The sequence below is a fragment of the Odocoileus virginianus genome, chromosome X (assembly GCF_023699985.2).
Source record: "Odocoileus virginianus isolate 20LAN1187 ecotype Illinois chromosome X, Ovbor_1.2, whole genome shotgun sequence".
In the NCBI taxonomy this organism is placed as follows: Eukaryota; Metazoa; Chordata; class Mammalia; order Artiodactyla; family Cervidae; genus Odocoileus; species Odocoileus virginianus.
The window spans coordinates 6,220,086-6,245,213 of NC_069708.1; the positions used below are offsets into that span (position 1 = coordinate 6,220,086).

The window sequence follows — 25,128 nt, forward strand, 5'->3', positions numbered from 1 at the left end:
ACGCCACTGACAGATGAAGGGAAGGGAAGAAAAAAAAGAGAGAAAATAGCTCCTTCAAGGTTTGTATAAATCTATGGATTAAAAGGAGAACAAAATCTAGAGTTTTATTTGAAATCTAAAGCAGTTACAGCCACTTTACTATTTCACTTTTTAAAAAATCAATTACCCTAAAATTTCATGTTTTCTACACTGAATTAGTTTCCACAAAAAAGAACCAAATTCTAATGATACAAAGTTGGAAGTAGTCAGCCTATTCATACACATGTCTATAAGCGACAGGCTGAGCATATTTTCTTAGGAAGAAAAATTTAAAACCATAAATAAAAGATGGTTAAGTGTTTTCTTTATGGAAATATTTTAATAATAACACAACAGATTCAAACATTGTATCAGACCTGCTAAATGTTTTAAAAAGAAAAAAAGAAAAAAAATTTACCAAACAGTAAATTTGAATAAAAAATGATAATCTGTTTAGCCAGACAAAGAGGTCAGAACTTTTAAGAAAACATATATGAACACTCCTGAAAGGACTGAGGCAATAAGGCATCATATCCCACAAAACTGATGCTCCATTGGGGAATGACAGCCTAGAGGGATGCTTTAAAGCTTGTTTATTAAATTCAAACTACTGGAGAAAGAGGGAGGGAGGGAAGAAGGAATATGTTTAGAGTTTGGGATAAAACAGATAAACAAGGAGCTACTGTATAGCACAGGGAACGATCTTATATTCAACATTTTTAATAACTTATAATGGAAAAGAATCTGAAAAACAAGGGATATATGTGTATCAATTCAGTTGCTCAGTCGTGTCCGACTCTTTACAACCCCGTGGACTACAGCATGCCCGGCGTCCCTGTGCATCAACAACTCCTGAAGCTTGCTCAAACTCATGTCCATTGAGTCAGTGATGCCATCCAACCATCCCATCCTCTGTCATCCCATTCTCCTCCCGCCTTCACTCTTTCCCAGAATCAGGGCCTTTTCCAATGAGTCAGTTCTTCATGACAGGTGGTCAAAGTATTGGAGCTTCAGCTTCAGCATCAGTCCTTCCAGTGAATATTCAGGACTGATCTCCTTTAGGATGGACTGGTTGGATCTCCTTGCAGTCCAAGGGACTCTCAAGAGTCTTCTCCAACACCACAGTTCAAAAGCATCAAATCTTCAGCACTCAGCTTTCTTTATAGTCCAACTCTCACATCCATACATGACTACTGGAAAAACCATAGCTTTGACTAGACAGACCTTTGTCAGCAAAGTATTGTCTCTGCTTTTTACTATGCTGTCTACATTGGTCATAGCTTTTCTTCCAAGGGGCAAGCATCTTTTAACTTCGTGACTGCAGTCACCACCTGCAGGGATTTTGGAGTCCAAAAAAATAGTCTGTCACTATATCCATTGTTTCCCCATCTATTTGCCATGAAGTGATGGGACTGGATGCCATGATCTTTGTTTTCTGAATGTTGAGCTTTAAGCCAACTTTTTAACTCTCCTCAAGAGGCTCTTTAATTCCTCTTTGCTTTCTGTCATAAGGGTGGTGTCATCTGCATATCTGAGGTTATTGATATTACTCCTGTCAATCTTGATTCCAGCTTCTACTTCATCCAGCCTGGCATTTTGCATAATGTATTCTGCATATAAGTTAAATAAGCAGGGTGACAATATACAGCCTTGACATACTCCTTTCCCGATTTGGAACCACTCTGTTGTTCCATGTCCAGTTCTAACTGTTGCTTCTTGACCTGCATACAGATTTCTCAGGAGGCAGGTCAGGTGGTCTCGTATTCCCATCTCTTGAAGAACTTTCCACAGTTTGTTGTGATCCACACGGTCAAATGCTTTGGCATGGTCAATAAAGCAGAAGTAGATGTTTTTCTGGAACTCTTGTGCTTTTCTGATGATCCAACAGATATTGGCAATTTGATCTCTGGTTCCTCTGCCTTTTCTAAATCCAGCTTGAACATTTGGAAGTTCATGGTTCATGTACTGAAGCTTGCCTTGGAGAATTTTGAGCATTACTTTGCTGGCATGTGAGATGAGTGCAGTAGTTTGAACATTCTTTGGCACTGCCTTTCTTTGGGATTGGAATGAAAGCTGACCTTTTCCAGTCCTGTGGCCACTGCTGAGTTTTCCAAATTTGCTGGCATATTGAGTGCAGCAGTTTCACAGCATCACCTTTTAGGATTTGAAATAGCTTAACTGGAATACCATTGCCTCCACTAGCTTTGTTCGTAGTGATGCTTCCTTAGGCCAACTTGACTTTGCATTCCTGGATGCCTGGCTCTAGGTGAGTGATCACACCATCATGGTTATCTGCGTCATGAAGATCTTTCTTGTACAGTTCTTCTGTCTGTTGTTGCCACCTCTTCTTAATATCTTCTGCTTCTCTTAGGTCCATACCATTTCTGTCTTTTATTGTGCCCATCTTTGCATGAAATGTTCCCTTGATATCACTAATTTTCTTGAAGAGATCTCTAGTCTTTCCCATTCTATTGTTTTTCTCTGTTTTTTGCACTGATCACTGAGGAAGGCTTTATATATGTGTGTGTTTATATATATATAAGCTGTATCATTTTTCTGTACACTTGAAACACAACATTGTAAATCAACTATACTACAATTAAAGGGAAAAAAAAGGTAAACTATTGTGTCTTATATATATTACCCACAAGCAGAAATTTTCCAGAGAGAGTAGGTGATAAGTCTCCATAGTGATAAACAACAGTAATCCCAAATGAAGAAAAGACTAAAAAACTGACGACAATGTAAGTTATCAACACATCTTCAATGTAAGTTATCAACACATCTTCACTGAGTTGAGTTTAAAGTTCCAATCTTTTAACTTAGTAAAATGAAAACAAGCCATGAATAGACTACAGATAATAAAGGGCTAAATTAAATTATATTCAAAAAACGTCAGACCTAGGTGGGGCCCTAGGTAAGTTATGAAACTGACTGCTAGGAAGTGGTTTACACCACAAGGATTTCACTCCAGAAACCAAAATGGGGCTCAAGAGTGGAAATTCACACTGGAATTGTATGTGAGAAAAAATAAAGACAAGCTCTAACACAAAAACAAGACCTAGTAGAAGGGCTTGCAAACCAAGAAAGCACCTCTGTTACCACCACTGATCTGGGAGTCTCTAGCCTCAAATAACCTCAGCTACATCTAGGTTTATATTATATCCCGGGCAACTCACACTGCACGGGAGAGCTTGCAGATTATATACAGTAAGGTGGAGTTTGAACTGGTCGTGTAAGGAAATTCAGTGGGGAGGACAGAAATGCTGCTCTCAAAGCTCAACCAGCTAGGGAAATGCTACAACCCCAAACACACTGAGATTCTGTGAAGGATGATGCAAAACTCAATAGGTGGAGTGTTAGGCCTATTTCTCTGCTGCCCTTTCAATGGGAAGACACATTCTATTAGAGATGAAAGATTTATTTCAATAGAAGACAATAAGACAAAACTAACATGATTAAAGAAAGAAGTCTTATACTTAAAATTGGATATTAGTGAGCATTTATCAACTAGAAAAACAGGAAAAAAACTGGTGGGGGGCAAGAATGCTCTAAAAACTTCAAAAAATAGGCTTAAAAAGGTATATGGTCTATGAAGTTATAATGATAATCTTACAACTCAAAATTCAGTTCTAAGGACTTGGGGACTGATAGCACAAAGCCCAAAATGTAAGAAGTGAAATGCATGAAAACTTTTCTTCTTTTTGCTACATGCCTTTGTACTTTTCTGTACATCACTGGTTGTCAGTGGGGAAGACTTTGCCTCCCGTGAAACATAGGAGATTTTCTCTGCCATGTAAACATTTTTGGTTGTCACAAGTGCAGGGATACTAATGGCATTTAGCAGGTCCTAAACATCCTACAATGCACCAGGCAGATCCCTACAACAAACACTATACCAGCCCACAATCTTGACTGTGCCATGATTGAGAAATCCTCTAGATGTCTCTCCAACTTAAACAAGAAAACGGAGTTCTTCTCACTACGATACAAAGCCAGCTCTAATAAGGAAAACTGTCATGTAATATCACTATCATTGGTGGGTAATCTACCTGTAACATGCACTGAGACACCACACCCTCTGGAATCTCAGGGAAACGTTGTCGGAGGTCATGGAGAACCTGCATATCAAGCTGAGGACTGCTTTGCGCCATGCCAGAGCAAATGAAGGTCAAGTTTCTCTTAGGAAATGGATGCTAACCGGCCTTCCAATAGTAATGGTCTTCCAATACTGCAGTCATTTTCTATTAAAAAAAATTAAAGTATGGTTAAATTTATTCATGTATTTCACTTTATTCCGAAAGAAACCATCAATACCATAAAATACAGAGATCTACATATTCTAAGTATACCAAATTCTACAGTTGAGACATTGACAAATTCTACTTAGCCAAAGATTTTTCTGATGTAATACATAGCTAATCACTGGTTTCAAAACACAAACAACAAAAAAAGTCCCCAAACTTCAGTTCCATTTTAATAGTTAAAAACTGAAAAAAGCAGCAGCTACATTAAAAAATATAGAGTATTACTGTTTGGTGACCATATTTTTCTCAGTCTTGACAAGTCCTACTTACATATTATCACTCATGTTTTCCTAAGGCCTATCACATCAGTCACTCCACTAAAGGGGGTTCATCATTTTCAGTGTCTGAATAATACAACAGGAATTGATAATAACACCACAAATCAAACACGTCCTGTTTGCCTTACATTCTTCCTGTACTTTGAAGTCAAAAGGTTTGAATTTTCAGTTTGAGTAAAGGAAAGTCAATATCTAAATGAAACTACTGAACAAACAAACATGGACATGTAGAATCCTTTGTTTTCAAAGACAATGCTGGTGGCCTGTCAGTAGCCTGACGTGCCTGGCTATGTTCTCACCTACTTATGGTGCAACTGGCACAGGTGCTAAGATGCCAGGATTTGAGGGCACACTCTGAATAGAGGCAAGTGACCCCCAATCTCACTGGTACAAGTTAGGTACCCATGTAATAAAGGCAACTCGTGAACTTAATAATGAAATCATAAATCAAGTGGCACCATCAAATATCATTAACTGATCCCTTTTTTAGTCTCTGTTTTCCATTTTTATAAGGGGAAAACTGTTCAGTGTATACCACACAGTCTCATAGTATTTCTGCTGTGATCAATCATGATAGGGTCAAATATTTCTAGACTGAGAAGCATCTTCCTAAGATGCATAGAAATCATGACTATCTAACATACAAGGCTGAACAACACACACAAGGGAGGGTTATCTCACATCAAATCTGTCTCTTGCGCACAGGTCCCCCCTGAACTTTAAATAATACCATTGCCTGGGCTACTATAGAAACTACACAGAATGTTTTACAACTTTAAAATGCTAAAGGAAAATACTGAATTACTTTTGCTGATTTCTAGTAAGTATGTAATTAAAAATAAATACCATGAATTATCCTTTGATTAAAAATAAATAAATTTAAGAAAAAAGGAGAAAAAAAATACCATGCAAACTCTAATTTGACTTTAATTATAAGCAGTGACCTTCATTTTGCATGCAATCTGTTGACTTTTACTGGGCATCAAGCTCTCTCTTTTCTTCCTTCTAAGCCAAGACTGTCAAGAGTAATCTACACTCTTTGTATCTATGAGGTGGCAACAAAACCCTATGTGTAAGACTCTGCCTAACCATAGGTAAAAATAGCTATTAGGACCACTTTAATGATGTCCAACATCAACATGGAGGCTACTTAGTGAACCTAAAAAAAAAATACAAATATGGGAAAATAATACAGATACAGATAACACATACATGCACAGATTTAGGCTTTCTGGCCTCCCTATGCAATTCTGCTCCCTGCAGTAAATCTGCTCTAATCTGGCTCAAATCACTGATCACTGAAATTGTCTCTTCATCATCTTTCCACTGCTAAATCCAGACGATATATCTTCTGGAGTCTATACTCCCTAACCTTTGCAGCATCTGACACTACTGATCAAACCTTTTTTTTCTCAGTCTCTATAGCATCACAATAGTTTGTTTTCCACCCATCTTTCTTGTCACATTAATGCTCACATGGATTTTGCCCTCTTCTTATTCTACATCTTTGTGCCCAGTAATGGCACCCACTACTAAGTTTCAAAAACATTTAAAGGTGATGGTTACCAAATTGCTATCTTAAGTACCATGTGAGCTGCCTCTAGGACTCCAGACAGAGAGTTTACTGCCTACACACAGCACCACCTGGATATTTGCAAAGATATTAGTCAGTATGTACAAAAAGGAACTCTTGACCACAATCCTTCCCCAAACAGTGTTCTATAAATACTACTACTATTCAGTTAACATAACTAGAAACCAGAGTGTGCTCCTTGACTTCCCATTCTTGCACAACCAACTAAACAGAAATAGTAAATCAAATGGGTGATGATATATACCCTGGTTCTACCATTTAGTAGTATCTAGGAAAGAGACTCCAGCTTTATGCCTTTAAAAGCTTCATATTTAAATTGGAAATAGTTGGAGGTTTGTAGCAAAATTTAAATACCAAACAGTAATAAGTCAGGAAGCATCAGTTACTATTATTTAGGGCATGTCTGAACACTGTTCTCATCAACATTACACCAGCAACTTCCTGCTGTTCTTCCTGTCTCAGGTCTTGCCTTCCCCCACATCATAGCCAGAATATCTGTTTTCTACTCTCAAACAGAGGAGCTATGTGTGATCCTGTGCATGGCTGCCCCACACTGCCTCCTCTCAGGACATTAGCCCATGATATTCCATCTGCCTGAGATGCTTTTTTTTTTTCAATGAGATGCTTTTCTATTTTCCTCCCTCTTCAATGCTTCTCCAAGCCATACTGATGCTGCAAAAGTCGGTATTGATGGCTCTCCCTCCTCTAAGGAGGCTTCCATTGACAACCACCCTCCCCCAACTTAGTCCTGCTGCTATAACTCTCCTCCTCCTACACTGGGCTAAAGGCTTCTCCACTATACTGCCACAGCAGGCTGTGCTAATCCTCACAGGAGAGCCAAACACAGTGTACTGAAGCTATGCATATATGAAGTCCTTGCATATGGAAGTGTAGCTCCACCTAGAATGTGTTATTCCAGAGAGAGGGGAAGTACTCAAATGATGATTGGAGCTGGCTATAAGGACCTGAGAGTCAGCTTGAAAAGGTTCCCACTGGCCAACTCTGTGACAATTTGAGCACCAATAATGGAAAATAATGAATTATAGACCTGTATGAAAGAGGAACCCATGAGTCCTAATACATAAAGAGTTACACAGCCCAACAATAAACAGTTAAATACACACATGCACAAATGAAAGGAGAAGTGAGGGCTTTTGCTTACAGTGGAATCCAACTGGTAAATATGTGCAGAAAGCGCTGGAGAAATCATCATTTTGCAGCCATCACAGTACAGACTACTTCAAGAAATCACCAAAGGATGCTGCACCTAAGGGGAAATTTGGATGAAGTTAGGCTATATTAATGGTCTTAAAGTGTCTCCCTAGAGAACTGCTTATTAGCTAGCTGCAAGGGGGACATTTACCTATACAATGGAGAAACTGAACATCATCTCAGGTAATCAAAATTAACATCACCAATGAGGGACAGACAGCGTACACCACCAGATATGATACCCCTAGAAGAATGTATCACTTTATAATATTCCAGCTAGGAATATGCCATCTAAAACTATTCATGAAAAACAGACAAATCCAAAATGAGAAACATTCTATTAAAAATAAAACCAGGGAGTGGGAAGGTAAGAATGTCATGTTAAAAAAGTGCCAATGTCCTAAGAGACAAAGGCTAGAAAAATCAAAGATTAAAGACAATAGTAGAACCATGACAACTAAATGTAATATCAGATCACAGACTGCATCCTATAATAAATGGAGAAAAAATTATAAAAGAAATGAATGGATTAGTGGACAAAACAGAAATGTGGACAACACATCAAGAAAAGTATTCTACCAATGTCAAGGTTGTATATTGTCACCATGCTTATTTAATTTATATGCAGAGTACATCATGAGAAATGCTGGGCTGGATGAAGCACAAGCTGGAATCAAAATTGCCAGGAGAAATATCAATAACATCAGATATGTGGATGACACCACCCTTATGGCAGAAAGGGAAGAACTATAGAGCCTCTTGATGAAAGTGAAAAAGTTGGCTTAAAGCTCAACATTCAGAAAACAAAGATCATGGCATCCAGTCCCATCACTTCATGGCAAATAGATGGAGAAACAGTGGAAACAGTGGCAGACTTGATTTTGGGGGGCTCCAAAATCACTGCAGATGGTGACTGCAGCCATGAAATAAAAAGATGCTTACTCCTTGGAAGAAAAGTTATGATCAACGTAGATAGCATACTAAAAAGCAGAGACATTACTTTGCCAACAAAGGTCCATCTAGTGAAGGCTATGGTTTTTCCAGTAGTCATGTATGGATGTGAGAGTTGGACTATAAAGACAGCTGAGTGCCAAAGAATTGATGCTTTTGAACTGTGGTGTTGGAGAAGACTCTTGAGAGTCCCTTGGACTGCAAGGAGATCCAACCAGTCCATCCTAAAGGAAATTTGTCCTGAATGTTCATTGGAATGATGTTGAAGCTGAATCTCCAATACTTTGGCCACCTGATGCGAAAAGCTGACTCATTTGAAAAGACCCTGATGCTGGGAAAGATTGAAGGTGAGAGGAGAAGGGGACGATAGAGGATGAGATGGTTGGATGGCATCACCGACTCAATGAACATGAGTTCGAGTAAACTCTGGGAGTTGGTGATAGACAGGGACGCCTGGCGTGCTGCAGTTCATGGGCTCGCAAAGAGTCGGACATGACTGAGCGACTGAACTGAACTGAAAAGATTTACTGACTTGATAATTGTGCTGTGGTTATATACAAGAGTATCCCTATTTTTAGGAACTAGGCAATTAGGAGTAAAGCACATGACATAAACACCTTACTTTCAAATGCTCTGTGAAAAGAAAAAATCAACATATGTATATATCTGCATATATACATCATGCATGCACACACATGTACACAGAGAGAGGGAGCAAGTTACAAAGCACATGGGGAAAGGACGTAAAAAATATGGCAGAGCAGGAAGACCCCGAGCTCACCTCCTCTCATGGGCAAACCAAAATCACAACTATTTACAGAGCAACTATTGATGAGAGAGTCAGCAATCTATCAGAAAAGATCTACAACTAAAGATATAAAGGAGGAGTAGAAGAGATAGTCGCAGTACATTCAAGACCCAAAACCCCGGGTGGGCAATCCACAAACAGGAGGATCATTACAATTGCAGAGGTTCTCCCCAGATAGCAAGGGATATGAGCCCCATATGAGGCTCCCCAGCTCTGGTGTCCTGCAGTGGGAAGACAAGCCCCCCAGAATATTTGGCTTTGACGGTTCTCACCTTCAAAAGAACCAAGGGCAGTGGAAAAGAGAGACTCCACTCTCTTAAAGTCACACATTAAATCTCACAAGCTCCAAAAAACCATGACAGAAACAGAAATTTGGAAGGAGCCTGAGTTAGTCACACCCACTGACCTCAGAGACTCTCCCAGGGGAAACTGGTGGCCCCATTTTGAGAAGCTGCTTCTATTATACACACACTGGGGCTGGCATGCACCATTTTGGAATCCTCCATGTAGCTTATAAGCCTCAGGATCCCACTCTGTCCCTTCCACCAGTCTATAGGCACCAGTACATGTCTCAGGCCAAGCAACTAGCCAGGTGGGGACCAGCCCCTACCTACCAGCAGAGCAGCAGTACTGACAAGACCCACCAAGTCCCATCCCCACCCACCACCATGCCCACACCAGCTCTGAGACACCTTGAGTCCATCAGACAGCCACCCTGGGATCCAGCCCCACTCACCAGCGGGCCAACATCAGCTTTGAACACCATGAAACCCACAGCCAGTCGAGTGGAGAACTGACTCTAATAACCAGCAGGCCAACACAAAAGCAGGGAACCCCAGCCCCATAACTACCCACCCTTGAACATGGGTCTGCCTACACCAGTGAGCCAGCACTAGGCCAAGGACACCTGGCATTCCACAGCCAGTTGCCTCCTGACCCAGCCCACCCACCCAGTGTCTGCACACCCAGCCCACCCACCCAGTGTCTGCACAAAGCAGGGTCTGGTGCCCAACTAGACCAGGGGCCAGACACACCTACAAAACAACAGTCAGCCTGCCACAAGAGAAGGACCCATACAACCCACATAGGGGGCTCTCCCCAGAGAATATAGTTGATGACCAGAGGGCAGTGTGCTGCTAAACCACGTACAATGTCTCCTACAAAAGGCCACTTTTCCAAGGCTAGAAAATATAACCAATCTACCAGATACACAGAAATAAAAATGGCAAATTAGGAACACTGAGTCAACAGTGTAACATGCTCCCAGCAAAGGAACAAGATAAAACCTAGTAAGAAGAACTAAATGAGGTGGAAATAAACCTAATAAAGAATTCAAGGCAATAAACTACAGTTGATCAAAGAATTGAGAGAATAATGAACACAGTGAGAAGTTTAACAGAGTTAGAATACATAAAAAAGAACTAAACAGAAATGAAGACTATTGTAAGTGAAATGAAAATTACGCTAAAAGGAATCAACAGTAGACTAAATGACACAGAGGAATAGATCAGCGAGCTGAAGAGAGCATAGTGGAAATCACTGAGCTGACCAAATGTTTAAAAAAAAGACATGACGACAGTTTAAAAGGACCTCTAAGATACCATCAAGTATACTAACATTCAACTTATAAACGTCCCAGAAGGATAAGGCAGAGGCAAAGGGGCACAGAACATATTTGAAGACATAGTAAGTGAAAACTTCCCTAACCCAGGAAAGGAAATAGACATCCAGGTCTAGGAAGCAAAGACTATTCAACTGGATAAACCTAAAGAGGTCACACCCAGATACAATGTAATTAAACTCACAAAAATTAAAGACAAGGACAGAATATTAAAAGCAGCAAGGGAAAAGCAAAAGCAGCAAGGAAAAAGAAGTTATGTATATGGAAACTTCAATAAAGCTATCAGCTGGGATTTTCTGGAGAAGCTCTGCAGGCCAAAACCAAATGGCATGATCTTTTCTAAAGTGAGGAAAGAGAAAAAACAACAACCAAGAATACTCTGACCAGCAAGCCTCTTATCCATGTTTGATGGAGAAATCAAAAGTTCTACAGAGAATTGAAAACTAGAAAGACTTCAATACTACTAAACCAGCTTTACAAGAAATGTTCAAGGGTCTTTTCTGAGAAAAAGAAAAGACCACATCTAGAAACATGAAAAATATGAAAGACAAGACAGGATCAAGATGGCAGAGGAGTAGGAAGGACATGGATCTCACCTTCTTCAACAAACACATCAAAAATACACCTCCATGAGGAATTATTATCACAGAACATCTACTCAATGCAGACAGGGCAAGAAAATCTCCATGTAACTAGACAGGACAAAAGAACAAAAAAAAAGAGAAATCTGGAGGGCTCCTGAGCCTGTAGGAGGGAGCTGTGAAAAAGAAAAGTATTCACACACTGAGAAGTTCTCTCAGAGGTAAGACGATCATCTGGGACAGAGAGGGAAGTTCGGCGCCTCAGATTACAGTGCAAAAACCAGTCTGTAGAGGGCAAAGCAGAGTGAAACCTGTAAAGATGGTTGGTATGGACACCCAGCACTTTCCAGCCTGAGATGCTTGTCCCCTGGGGCAGTCAGGGTCTGGGTGCTGAGGCTCGGGCTTTGGAGGTCAGAACTGGGCAGAGGACTGCACTTGGCTGCGTGGAGATAGCCTGACGGAGCTAGGGGGCGGTGCACCACACCAAGGGAGTACTGGAAGAAGTCTGGGCCCACCAAAGAGGAAGGTGCCATTGCTGTGGGGTGCACAAGGAAAGAGGAGGGATCGCCATAGTAGTTTCTTTCTCTGCATGTGCTCTCAGGCAACAGGGCACCACCTATACAAGCTTTGGTATGGGCATGAGCCATCACCTCCATCTCCCAAGGCAATAGAAATAAAAACAAAAAATAAACAAATAGGGAACTTCCCTAGTGGTTCAGTGGCTAAGACTCCACGTTCCCAAGGCAGGGGCCCCAGGTTCGATCTCTGGTCAAGGAACTAGATTCCACATGCAGCAATTAAGTGGTCGCATGCCTCAACTAAAGATCCCGCATGCTGCAATGAAGACTGAAGATCACTGCAACTAAGACCCAGCACAGCCAAATAGATGGGGAGGGAGATGGGAGGGGGGGCATCAGGATGGGGAACACATGTAAATCCATGAGTGATTCATGTCAATGTATGGCAAAACCCACTACAATATTGTAAAGTAATTAGCCTCCAACTAATAAAAATAAATGAAAACAACAACAACAAAAAAACAAAAACAAATAGGACCTAATCAAGTTTACAGAAACAATAAAAAAATGAAAAGACAACCTATGGAATGGGAAAAAATACTTGCAAATGATGCAATGGACAAGGGCTTCATCTCCAAAACATACAAACAGCTCTTATAACTCAACAACACAAGAACCAACCCAATAGGAAGAAAAAGCAGAAGACCTTAACTGACATTTCTCCAAAGAAGACATATAGATGGCCAGTACGCACATGAACACATGCTCAACATCACTCATTATTAGAGAAGCACAAATGAAAACTACAATGAGGTACAACGCCACACCAGTGAGCATGGCCATTATTAAAAAGTCTACAAAGAACAAATACTGGAAAGGGTGTGGAGAAAGGGGACTCTCCGACCCTACTGGTAGGAATGTAAGTTGGTGCAGCCACTGTGAAAAACAGTATGGTGATTCTTTACCAAACAAAAAACAAAATTAGCATATGATCCAGAAACCCCACTCCTAGGCATATACCCAGACAAAACTGTAACTCAAAAAGATACATGTACCCCTATGTTCACAGCAGCACTATTCCCAACAGCCAAGACATGGAAACAATCTAGGTGTCCATCAACAGACGAATGGATAGAAGATGTGTTACATATAAAAAATGGAATATTCTGAGCCATAAAAAAGAATGAAACAATGCCATTTTCAGTGACATGGATCCAACTATAGATATATCATACTAACTGAAATAAGTCAGAAAGAGAAAGATAGATACCATATGATATCACTTAGACATGAAATCTAAAATATGGCACAAATGAACCAAAATAAGAGACTCAAACACAGAATACAGGCCCATGGTTGCCAAGGGGGAATGGGGGAGGGAGAGGGATGAACTGAGAGCTAGGGGTTAGTAGATGCAAACTATTACACTGAAAGTGAAAGTGAAAGTCACTCAGTCGTGTCCAACTCTTTGTGACCCCATGGACTATACAGTCCATGAAATTCTCCAGGCCAGAATACTGGAGTGGGTGGCCGTTCCCTTCTCCAGGGGATCTTTCCATCCCAGGGACCGAAACCCCAGGTCTCCTGCATTGCAGTCAGATTCTTTACCAGCTGAACCACAAGGGAAGCCCAAGAATACTGGAGTGGGTAGCCTATCCTTTCTCTAATGGATCTTCCTGGCCCAGGGTCTCCTGAATTGCTGGCAGATTCTTTAACAACTGAGCTATCAGAGAAGCCCAAACTATGACATTGAGAATGGATAAACAACACTGTCATACTATACAGTAGAGGGAACTATATCCAATCTCTAGGGATAAACCATAATGAAAAAGAATATAAAAAAGAATGTATATATGCTTATAACTGAGTCACTTTGCTGTACAGCAGAAATTAGCACAACACTGTAGATCAACTATTTTTCAATAAAAAATTATGAAAATAAAAAGTTCATTAGTAAAGGCAAATACATAGTAAAGGTAGCAAATCAACCAAGTACAAAACTAGTAGCAAGTTCATAAGACAAAAGCAGTAAAATCATCTATATCCTCATTAAGGGATAAAAAAACAAAAAGATATAAAATACTACGTCAGAAACAGTAATTGTAGGGGGACTGGAATAAAAATAAAGGTTGATATAATGCATTTGAAATAAGAGATCAGCAACTTGAAACAATCATGTATATATATAGATGACTACATATAAACCTCATGATAACCACAAACCAAAAAATTTGCAACAGGAAAGAAAAAAGAGAAAGGAATCTAAACATAACACTAAATATGGTCATCAGAGTGGAAGAGAAAAAAAAAGAAACAATAAAAAACAGAAAACCAGTCCCCAAACAACTTGCAAAATGGCAATAAGTACATATCAATAACTATCAATAATTACTTTAGGACTTCCCTGGGAGTCCAGTAATTAAGAACATGCCTACCAGTGTAGGGGACACAGGTTCCATCCCTGGTACGGGAAAACTCCACATGCCGTGGACCAAACAAACCTATGCACCACCACTACTGAGCCTGTGCCCTAGAGCCCACGCACTGCAACTGTTGAAGCCCCCCGGCCTTAGAGTCCACGCTCCTCAACAAGAGAAGCCAACACAATGGGAAGCCCATGCACTACAGCTGGAGAGTAGTCCCTGCTCACGGCAGCTAGAGAAAACCCAAGTACATCAAGGAAGACTCAGCAAAGCCAAAAATAATAAAGTTAACTAAAAATAAGTACATACATAAAGCCAACTTTATTATTTTAAATAATACTTAAATGTAAATAGATTAAATGCTCCAATCAAAAGACACAGCTGAACAGATACAAAAACCATATTTATACTGCCTATAAGAGACTCACTTCAGATTTAAAGACACACACAGGGGGACTTCCTTGGTAGTCCAGTGGTTAAGAATCCGCTTTGAAATACAAGGGACGCGTTTTTTTTTTTTTTTAAGTTCTACCAGTTTATCGCTACCAGCCCATCTCCGTCCACCCTCCTCATGCATGTGTGCTCAGTCACGTAACACCATGGATTGCAGCCCACCAGACTCCTCAGTCCATGGACTTTTCCAGGCAACAACACTGGAATAGGTTGCCATTTCCTTCTCCAAGGGATGTGGTTTTGATCCCTGGTCAGGGAACCAAGATCCAACATGCCACGGAGCAACTAGGCCTGTGTGCCACAACTATGACTCAGTGCAGCCAAAACTAACAAACTAAATAAATAAATATTTAAAAACAAACAAACAAAAAACACAGACTGAGAGACAGAGAATGGAAAACAGTATTCCAAACAAATGAAAAACAAGAGAGCCAGGGAGCAACAGACACACCTATCAACAGAACAGAGAGCCCACAAATAAACCACATATGGTCAATTAATCTATGACAAAGGAGAACATACAGTTTCTTCAATAAATATACTGGGAAAACTGGTATCTACAAATAAAGGAATGAAATTTGAACATTTTCTTACACCATACATAAAAACAAACACAAAATTGATTAAAGATCAAAATATAACACTGAACACCATAAAACTCCTAGAGTAAACCATAAGTAGAACACTCCTTGACCTAAATCATAGCAACTTTTTGAATTTATCTCCTAAGACAAAAGAAACAAAAATAAACAAATGGGACATAATTAAACTTAAAGCTTCTGCACAGCAAAGAAAACCACGGCTAAAAAAGACCTACTCAATGGGAGAAAATATTTACAAATGATATGACCCGTAAGGAGTTCTTAATAATATCCAAAATATACAAACCACTCATACAACTACATTAAAAAATGAGCCAACATCCTAAGAAGACATATAGACATGTCAATCCAAAGATTGACAGGCACATGAAAAGATGCTCAACACTGCTAATCATCAGAGAAATGCAAATAAAAACCACAATGAAATATCACCTCACACATGTCAGAATGGCTATCATCAAAAAGACCACAAATAACCAATGTGGGCAAGACTGTGAAGAAAAGGGAACACTTGTATACTGCTAGCAGGAATGTGTATTGGCATAGCCACTGGGGAAAATAGTATGGAGGTTCCTCAGAAAACTGAATATAGAGTTACCATATGATCCAGCAATTGCATTCCTGGATATATATCCAAAGAAAACAAAAACACCACTTTGAAAAGGTATGTGCACCCCAATGTTCACAGCAGCATTACTGACAAGAGCCAAGATATGGAAGCATCCCAAGTGTTCGTCAAGAGATGAATGGATAAAAATGTTCTATGTGTGTCTGTGTATAAAGGAATACTATTCAACCATAAAAAAAGAAAACTTGCCATTTGCAATAACATAGATGATGAACCTAGAGGATATGATATCTAGTGAAATAAGCCAGAAAGAGACATACGTATGCTATTTATATGTGGAGTCTAAAAAATAAAGCAAACTAATTACTATAACAAGACAGACTCACAGATATAGAAAGCAAAAGCAGTGGCTACCAATGGGGAGAGGAAAGGGGGGAGGGGCAAAATAGGGGCAGGGGATAAGAAGTGTAACTACTAGGTATACATAAGTTACAAGGATATATTTTACAGGACAGGGAATACAGCCAATATTTTATAATAACTATACATGGAGTATAATATATAAAAATCTGAATAATTATATCATACATCTGAAACTAATATAATATTGTAAATCTACTATAAGTCAGTTTTTTTAAAAAGCAAACAGTGACAAATGTTAATAATACATAAGTCTGTGCTAAGAGCATACAGCATTCTTTGTACCATATTTATTCTTGCAACTTCTCTAGCTTTAGAATTATTTCCCAAAAACAAGCCGAAACAAGACAAAACTGAAAGGAAAGCCTGTAGTTCTATTCAGGGATTATCCCGCGTTCACCACTGCATTCCAGAGTCTGACCTAGTACCTGCTCAAATGTTTGCTACATAATGAAGAATGAATTTCACAATACTAAAGCAATCCAGCTAGTAAGATAAGAAAAATATACAGATGAACCTTGCCCCCTACCTTATGTACATCCCATCTCCCAATAAAAAACTGGGGGATCAGGGATCACCTATGTAATGACTTGTGAATGCTAAGGGAAAATGAAAAATAAGTTTAGGCTACTAAATCATTGGGTATAGTTTCTAGTTTGCCCCTTTTAAAGCCTCTCAGATCTGAAATGCTAAGAGATTCTACCAGTTTAAGCTTTAATTTAAAATGTAAGTATTTACACAAGAGAATATTATTCAGCCATTAAAAGAATATATTTGAATCAGCTCTAATGAGGTGGATGAAGCTGGAGCCTATTATACAGAGTGAAGTAAGCCAGAAAGAAAAATACCACTACAGTATACTAATGCATATATATGAAATTTAGAAAGATGGCAACGATAACCCTGTATGCGAGACAGCAAGAGACACAGATGTATAGAACAGTCTGTTGGACTCCATGGGAGAGGGCGAGGGCAGGATGATTTGGGAGAATGGCATTGAAACATGTATATTATCATATGTGAAATGGATCTCTAGTCCAGGTTCGATGCATGAGACAGGGTGCTCCGGGCTGGTGCACTGGGAAGACCCAGAGAGATGGGATGGGGAGGGAGGTCGGGGGCAGGGCTCAGGATGGGGAGCACATGTACACCCATGGCGGATTCATGTTAATGTATGGCAAAACCACTACAATACTGTAAAGTAATTAGCCTCCAATTAAAATAAATTAAAAATAAAATAAAATAAAATGTAAGTATTTAAAGTCTTTAGTGTTTATTTAACTTTTTTTTCCAGAAACAAGGTTTGAATTTTCCACCTTTTTAATCAAAACAAACACTACCTGCTATTTTCAACTGGGTGAGTAACCTTGCCAAGTCACTGAAGCACTAAGGCAGTGCAGTCCAATTAAATCATAACGTGATTCGTTTAAATTGTCCTAGGAGTTACAATAAGTAAAAAGAAATAGGTGAAATTATTAATAATTCGAATATATTTAATCCAAGACAGCAAAAAGACTATTGTTTTTAACATAAATTCAATATAAACATCACTGATAATTCACAAATTTTTTTTCAAACTAAGTCCTGGGAGCGCAGTGTATACTTTATAATGCATTGCAAGGGCTCAGTATCCACCTGAAGTTACTACCCTCTTCCAACAACAAAAGAGAAGACTCTACACATGGACATCACCAGATGGTCAATACCAAAATCAGATTGATTATATTCTTTGCAGCCAAAGATGGAGCAGCTCTACACAGTCAGCAAAAACAAGACCAGGAGCTGACTGTGGCTCAGATCATGAACTTCTTATTGCAAAATTCAGACTTAAATTGAAGAAAGTAGGAAAAACCACTACACTATTCAGGTATGATCTATATCAAATCCCTTATGATTATACAGTGGAAGTGACAAATAGATTTAAGAGATTAGATCTGATAGAGTGCCTGAAGAACTATGGATGGAGGTTCATGACACTGTACAGGAGACAGGGATAAAGATCATCACCAAGAAAAAGGAATGCAAAAAGACAAAATGGTTCTGAAGAGGGCTTACAAACAGCTGTGAAAAGAAGTGAAGCAAAAGGCAAAGGAGAAAAGGAAAGATATACCCATCTGAATGCAGAGTTTCAAAGAATAGCAATGCAAAAAAATAGAGGAAAACAATAGGATGGGAAAGACTAGAGATCTCGTCAAGAAAATTTGAGATACCGAGGGAACATTTCATGCAAAGATGGGCATAACTGAAGCACAGAAAAGGTATGGACCTAAGAGAAGAAGAAGATATTAATAAGAGGTGACAACAACACACAGAACTGTACAAAAAAGATCTTCATGACCCAGATAAACACGATGCTGTGATCACTCACCTAGAGCCAGACATCCTAGAACACAAACTCAAGTGGGCCTTACGAAGCATCACTATGAACAAAGCTAGTGGAGGCGATGGAATTCCAGTTGAGCTATTTCAAATCCTAAAAGATGATGTGGTCAAAGTGCCACACTCAACATGCCAACAAACTTGGAAAACCCAGCAGGGGCCACAGGACTGGAAAAGGTCAGTTTCGTTCCAATCCCAAAGAAAGGCAATGCCAAAGAAAGTTCAAACTGCCAAACAACTGCACTCATCTCACACACTAGCAACATAATGCTCAAAATTCTCCAAGCCAGGCTTCAACAGTAGGTAAACTGTGAACTTCTAGATGTTCAAGCTAGATTTAGAAAAGACTGAGGAACCAGAGATCAAATTGCTAACAGTCATTGGATCATCAAAAAAGCAAGACAGTTCCAGAAAAACATGTACGTCTGTTTTATTGACTATGCCAAAGCCTTTGACTGTGTGGATCACAACAAACTGTGGAAAATTCTTCAAGAGATGGGACTACCAGACCACCCAATCTGCCTCCTGAGAAATCTCTATGCAGGTCAAGAAGCAACTGATAGAACTGGATATGGAACAACATAACAGCCTGGTTCCAAATCGGGAAAGGAGTACATCAAGGCTGTATGTTGTCACACTGCTTATTTAACTTATATGCAGAATACATAATGTGAAATGCCAGGCTGGATGAAGCACAAGCTGGAATCAAGATTTCCAGGAGAAATATCAATAACCTCAGATATGCAGATAACATCACCCTTATGGCAGAAGCAAAGAAGAACTAAAGAGCCTCTTGATGAAAGTGAAAGAGGAGAGTGACAAAGCTGGCTTAAAACTCAACATTCAAAAAACTAAGATCATGGCATCCAGTCCCATCATTTCATGGCAAATAGATGGAGAAACAATGGATACAGTGATAGACTTTATTTTGGGGGGATCCAAAATCACTGCAGATGGTGACTGCAGTCATGAAATTAAGACACTTGCTCTTTGGAAGGAAAGCTATGACCAACGTAGATAGCATATTAAAAAGCAGACACATTACTTTGCCAACAAAGGTTCATCTAGTGAAGGCTATGGTTTTTCCAGTAGTCATGTATGGATGTGAGAGTTGGACTATAAAGACAGCTGAGCGCCAAAGAATTGATGCTTTTGAATTGTGGTGTTGGAGGAGACTCTTGAGAGTCCCTTGGACAGCAAGGAGATCCAACCAGTCCATCCTAAAGGACATCCATCCTGAATATTCTTTGGAAGGACTGATGCTGAAGCTGAAACTCCAGTACTTTGGCCACCTGATGCCAAGAACTGACTCACTGGAAAAGACCCTGATGCTGGGAAAGACTGAAGGCAGGAGAAGGGGACGACAGAGGATGAGATGGTTGGATGGCATCACCGACTCCGTGGACCTGAGTTTGAGCAAGTTCCAGGAGCTGGTGATGGACAGGGACGCCTGGTATGCTGCAGTCCATGGGGTCACAAAGAGTCAGACACAACCAGGCAACTGAACTGACTGACCTTACTGGTCAGCGCAACTCTAAGGCCTTCGGATTTTGATTTTAAATTACAGGCTAAGAGCTACAACTCTTAAGATTCCCCAAGTCAGTATCTTCTTTAAGAGTATACAATTTACTGGGCACAGGGCCTAGCACAGACGAGGTGTTCAATATTTCTTAGGTGAAATGAACAAAATGCAATTCATTACATTTAATGATAAGAATGACTTTATGGTCTTCCCTCATAAGTCAGTTGGTAAAGAATTTGCCTGCAATGCAAGAGACCCTGGTTTGATTCCTGGGCCAGGAAGATCCGCTGGCGAAGTGATAGGCTACCCACTCCAGTAATCTTGGGCTTCCCTTTTGTCTCAGATGGTAAAGAATCCACCTACAATATGGAAGAACTGGGTTCGATCCCTGAGTTGGGAAGACCCCTTGGAGAAGGGAAAGGCTACCCACTCTAGTATTCTGGTCTGGAGAATTCCATGGACTGTATAATCCATGAGGTTGCAAAGAGTTGGACACCAATGAGCGACTTCTGCTTCATGCTTCATGACTTCAGGTAATCAAATCTGCTGATATTTATAGAAATGATAATGGCTTTCCTACCAAAAAGGGATTTAACCACATCCAGACAACCTGATGGCTATTTAATTATCATCAATAAAGAGCTTCAGAAGCACCCAAAGGCTTCACTCAAGCTTTCCCAGGGGCTTCAAAGAACAGTTTTTATTAATTTTTCAACCCTGCTTTCAAGTCCTTAAAATATAAGGGCAAAACAACTGTCTTTTTATAAGAAAGAAAAACAAAGGTCAATAAAAACAAGGATATTTCAGATGTCAAGAGCCTGGGATCCATAGACTACTTCACACCTCTTTGGGGTTTCTAGCTCCTGGCTAGCTGTATTACCATTTAGACCCTCAGGTGCACTGAGACCAAAGTTACTACTGCCTTTATCACCATTCTTTATCAGCTACCATTTACTGAACAACTATGGTATGTCCTGAAAAGTAGTTATAATTACCTCACTTTACAAATACAAAATCAAACTCAGAGAATGGGCACATGGCAGATTCGTGACTCAAACCCAAACCTGCCTTCTTCGATGTTTTTTCTTTCCACAATGTCACTGGTAGCTATCAAGGATGTTCCCAGCTGAGTGATGTCAAGCACTCTTCTTTCACTAGCTGGTAGGGGGAAAAGATAGCAAACTCTCACCAATTTATCATCCAAATAGCGGGGTACAGGTGTGTAGGATGTGGAAGGCAGAGAGGGCAGGAAAGAATCCTTCTGCAAATAAGCTGTTTTCAGACATACAAGAAACAGCTGAAGGGGAAAAGCTGCCATTTTCTTTTTTAAGGATTACAAATACTTGCCTTCGAAAAAACATTACAAAGCATCTTTACAATTGAGGCCAACAGCTTGCTAACCCACAAAGATGGCTACCATCTGAAACGATTATAATAGTAGACCTACTTTTCACAAGGAGTAGGAATCTAAACTGATAAAAGCTCATTCTCTTCAAGGGATTGTGTGAATAATCTTAAATATAAGTAGTCTGCTCTATACAAACATTCACTCACATAAGCAGTAACTAACATGAATAATCATTACATATTTCACAATATATGACATTCTCAAATAAACTTGACTTTTGGGGATGATAAAATACTGAAATACTTTTTAAAAAGCTATTTCCTTTCTGCTCAGAGGGAGGTTAGGCCAACAGATAGTTTACAAACAGAAAATATTCCAACCAATAAGATCAATCAATTTCTTAAAAAAAAAAGTTTTATAGTAAAGTACTACACTGGATTTGTGTATTTAATCTCATAGAATACAACTAAAATTATACACTGTCATATAGGATCTCATATTATAGATTTGAATGATTCAGATTAAAACATACAATTGATTCCTGCTCATATATACTACAGTATTCAACAACAATGAAAAACACATACAGACTTTATTACTTAACAATATTATAATGGGCTGCTACTTTTCATATCATATTAAAATGAGTCATGATGTTACACCTTAAAACCAGCCAGAAGATGCAAGTAGTATTTGAATTGTACTAGGACATAGGCAAACTCCTGGGACACCCCTGAAAACACCCCCACTACACCACAGATGGCCACAGCTGTGGACTGTGGAGCTGTGTAGGCGGTAACCCTAGATCAAGAAGGAACAAATATCGAAGGCATAAACCCTACAACTGTCACAGAGTTCCAAAGCCACAAAAATCAGGAGATTCTGTAGCATTGAGCCTTTGATGCCTGCAAGCTTTGCAGGATTCCTTATTTCTTAGGGCACTACAGCAACTGGAGGGCTGGGATGGTATGTTTACCTAAGGCATCCTCCAGTGGTGCAGAATTTGTCTCAACAGAATTCCTCCTTCCAACCACAGAGGAAGTTCCCCCAGAGCTCTACTCTGATGCCGCAATTCTCTACACTATAGAAGATGAACTCAACACCTAGCGCTTTGTCTTCACAGCCTTTTCTGAGCTCAGCAAATATTCAGGGCTGTGATGACCCTAACTGCTTACCTCTGCCAAAATTTTAGCTCATTTTCTGAGATAACTACGTCACAGGTTATAACCCAATGGTCTGTGGGCCAAAACCAGCCCACCAATCTGTTGGGTTTGGCTTTGGTGTGATAAAAAGAAAAAAAGTTGAGCCACACTTTAGGACAATTTTACATAAAACTTTGGGTATCCAGCTTTTGTCTAAAAAGTCAGATTTACCAGGAGTAGTCAACAACCAGCTGAACCTAAGGACACATACTTTCTAGTGTGCCTAATCCCTACACTCCCCTCACGTGTCCCAGACAGAGGCCATGCCTTACTCCATTCACTGACATACTTGTTGGGTCTCTTGACAGCTGAAATGTGTTCAATAGAGAAGCTGAAAGGTAGTATTAGTCTGCCTAGTGTGTCTCAATAGTATGCCACTGACGTGGTAACGTGAGGCACAATGATTCACCATGCAAGTCCGCTGCACGTGACACAAGGTGTTTGGCATTCTGGTCTCCCCCTGGAAAATCCCAATAGCACCTCCAAACGGCCCCAGGAAAGGTAACACTATCTCTGGCTGACAATCACTGCTAGCATGTTAAGTTTAGTGAGGTGAGCATTTCCCAGGTTTGAAAAAAAGTTAGCCTTTTCGTGAGAGAACTTTTAAGATAATCTTTCAGTCGAAAGTTAAGAGGATTTTTCATACATATACCCGTAAGGATGCTACCAAAAAACAAGTGAGAAATAGGAATAGGATAGTTATTATTTCCCCTAAATGAGCCTTCCAAATAATTTCTAAAACTATCCTACAGGATTTTCATTCATATTAGAAACTATTTTGACAGTCACATATTCACTGCATCTATCTCAAATTGTTATATTCTCAAGAGACTGTAGACCAAAGTAATATTCATATTCAAAGATTCATCAAAGCTATTTTCAAGTTAAATATAAATCCCCAGAAAGAAACAGAAGCATATTCAGATTAAATGGAAGCTTAACGCCCCTCCCCATGAGTATCTACTTGCCAGCTGCCACCTATACAGGACATACCATACATGCCACTGCCTGCCTTCCCCCACCAATCTCCCCAACAGAAATAAAAATAAAGGTACTTGGTATTTCCTCCCAATTCCCAGGCTGGTAACAAAGAGGTTGGATATTAAAAGATAAACAAAGCTTAAAGACCTTATATAGTGGTAATGGACAAAAGAAATGGGAAAGCCTTGATTCTTACTTATTAGAAATATTTTGTTCAATTAAGAATGAGTTGGTGGTAGGAGAGAAAATGGTATCTTGTTTAGAGAAATCAAAGATTTCCTTTATAAAGTGACTTTAAAAATATTTCAAGAACATTCTAGAAAAGGCAAAACAATAGAAGGCAGTAAAAAGACTAACAGTTGCCAGAGGTTTGTGGGGAGGATAGGAGGGCTCATAGGTGAAATATAACAGATTTTTAGGACAGTGAAATAATTCTGCATCATACTGTAATGGGAGGTACAAGACATTATGCACTTGTCAAAACCCATAGAACTTTTTAACACTAAGAACCAACCTTAAAGTACACAAATTTTTAAAAATCTTTTAGAAGTCCCAGGAAGGAATGGAGACCATATGACAAAATCTAACTTCATTACTAGCATAGGAAACAGTTATCATTGCAGGGGATGGGGGAAAGCTGCCAATCTAAATAACTTTGGAGTAGTCTCTAAAGCTAAAGACAAAAGGAACTGTACATGAGTATTGTATTCCAGCTGATCAAGCTGCACAGGGGTCCAGGTTAACAAAACTGATACACAACTATGTATGTACAATGGGATTAAACTAAGTAAATGGACGGTGAATGATGGGAGCCAGATTCCTCACTGTTGGGGTGGGAGGTTGCAGAAAAGCAAGGGGAGGAGGCTAGAATGACCTATGTCATAATGGATTAGACTTGGAGACATCAATATGAACTCATGTTTACCTACACACACACGCACATACACAGAGAGAAATGAACAAACAGAAATACTTACAGATAGGCATAAATATACAGGTAACATATACATAGGATTTCAGCTAAGAGGGCCTAGAAACAGGAAAACCCTAGTAGCCACATGCACACCTAGCACCCAGATCTTCATTTCCAACATTATCTAATAAAAGAAACCTGGTCTTTTAGTAACAGAAAGTAAGGACATGTTCCAAAAACAAGAAAACAAAGAAAAACCAAGAAACACATGAAGATGAGGGCATGCCAGAGTGAAACAGGAGCCAACCAAGAGAGTTCCTAATGGCCAAAACATAAAAAAGTTGAGCAACAAAATAAATAAGGTGGTATTGGATTATGACCCACCATAGAAAAGAAATATCCATAAACCCGAACTGATAAACAAATGAC

At 39.5% G+C, this 25,128-nt stretch overlaps 1 protein-coding gene across 5 annotated transcripts in view; it reads right to left on the bottom strand.

Annotated features, from left to right (window-relative positions):
- The window catches only part of TAB3 (TGF-beta activated kinase 1 (MAP3K7) binding protein 3), a 94,350-nt gene that overhangs the window by 34,571 nt on the left and 34,651 nt on the right, over positions 1–25,128 (bottom strand). For all 5 annotated transcript variants that reach the window (XM_070461862.1, XM_070461860.1, XM_020871033.2 and 2 more), the window contains 2 exons: positions 7,360–7,464; positions 4,071–4,262 (listed from right to left, as the gene is read on the bottom strand). In XM_070461862.1, coding sequence (XP_070317963.1) covers positions 4,071–4,172 — 102 coding nt within the window. In that variant the 5' untranslated portion in view covers positions 4,173–4,262; positions 7,360–7,464. The remainder of the gene's footprint in view (positions 1–4,070; positions 4,263–7,359; positions 7,465–25,128) is intronic.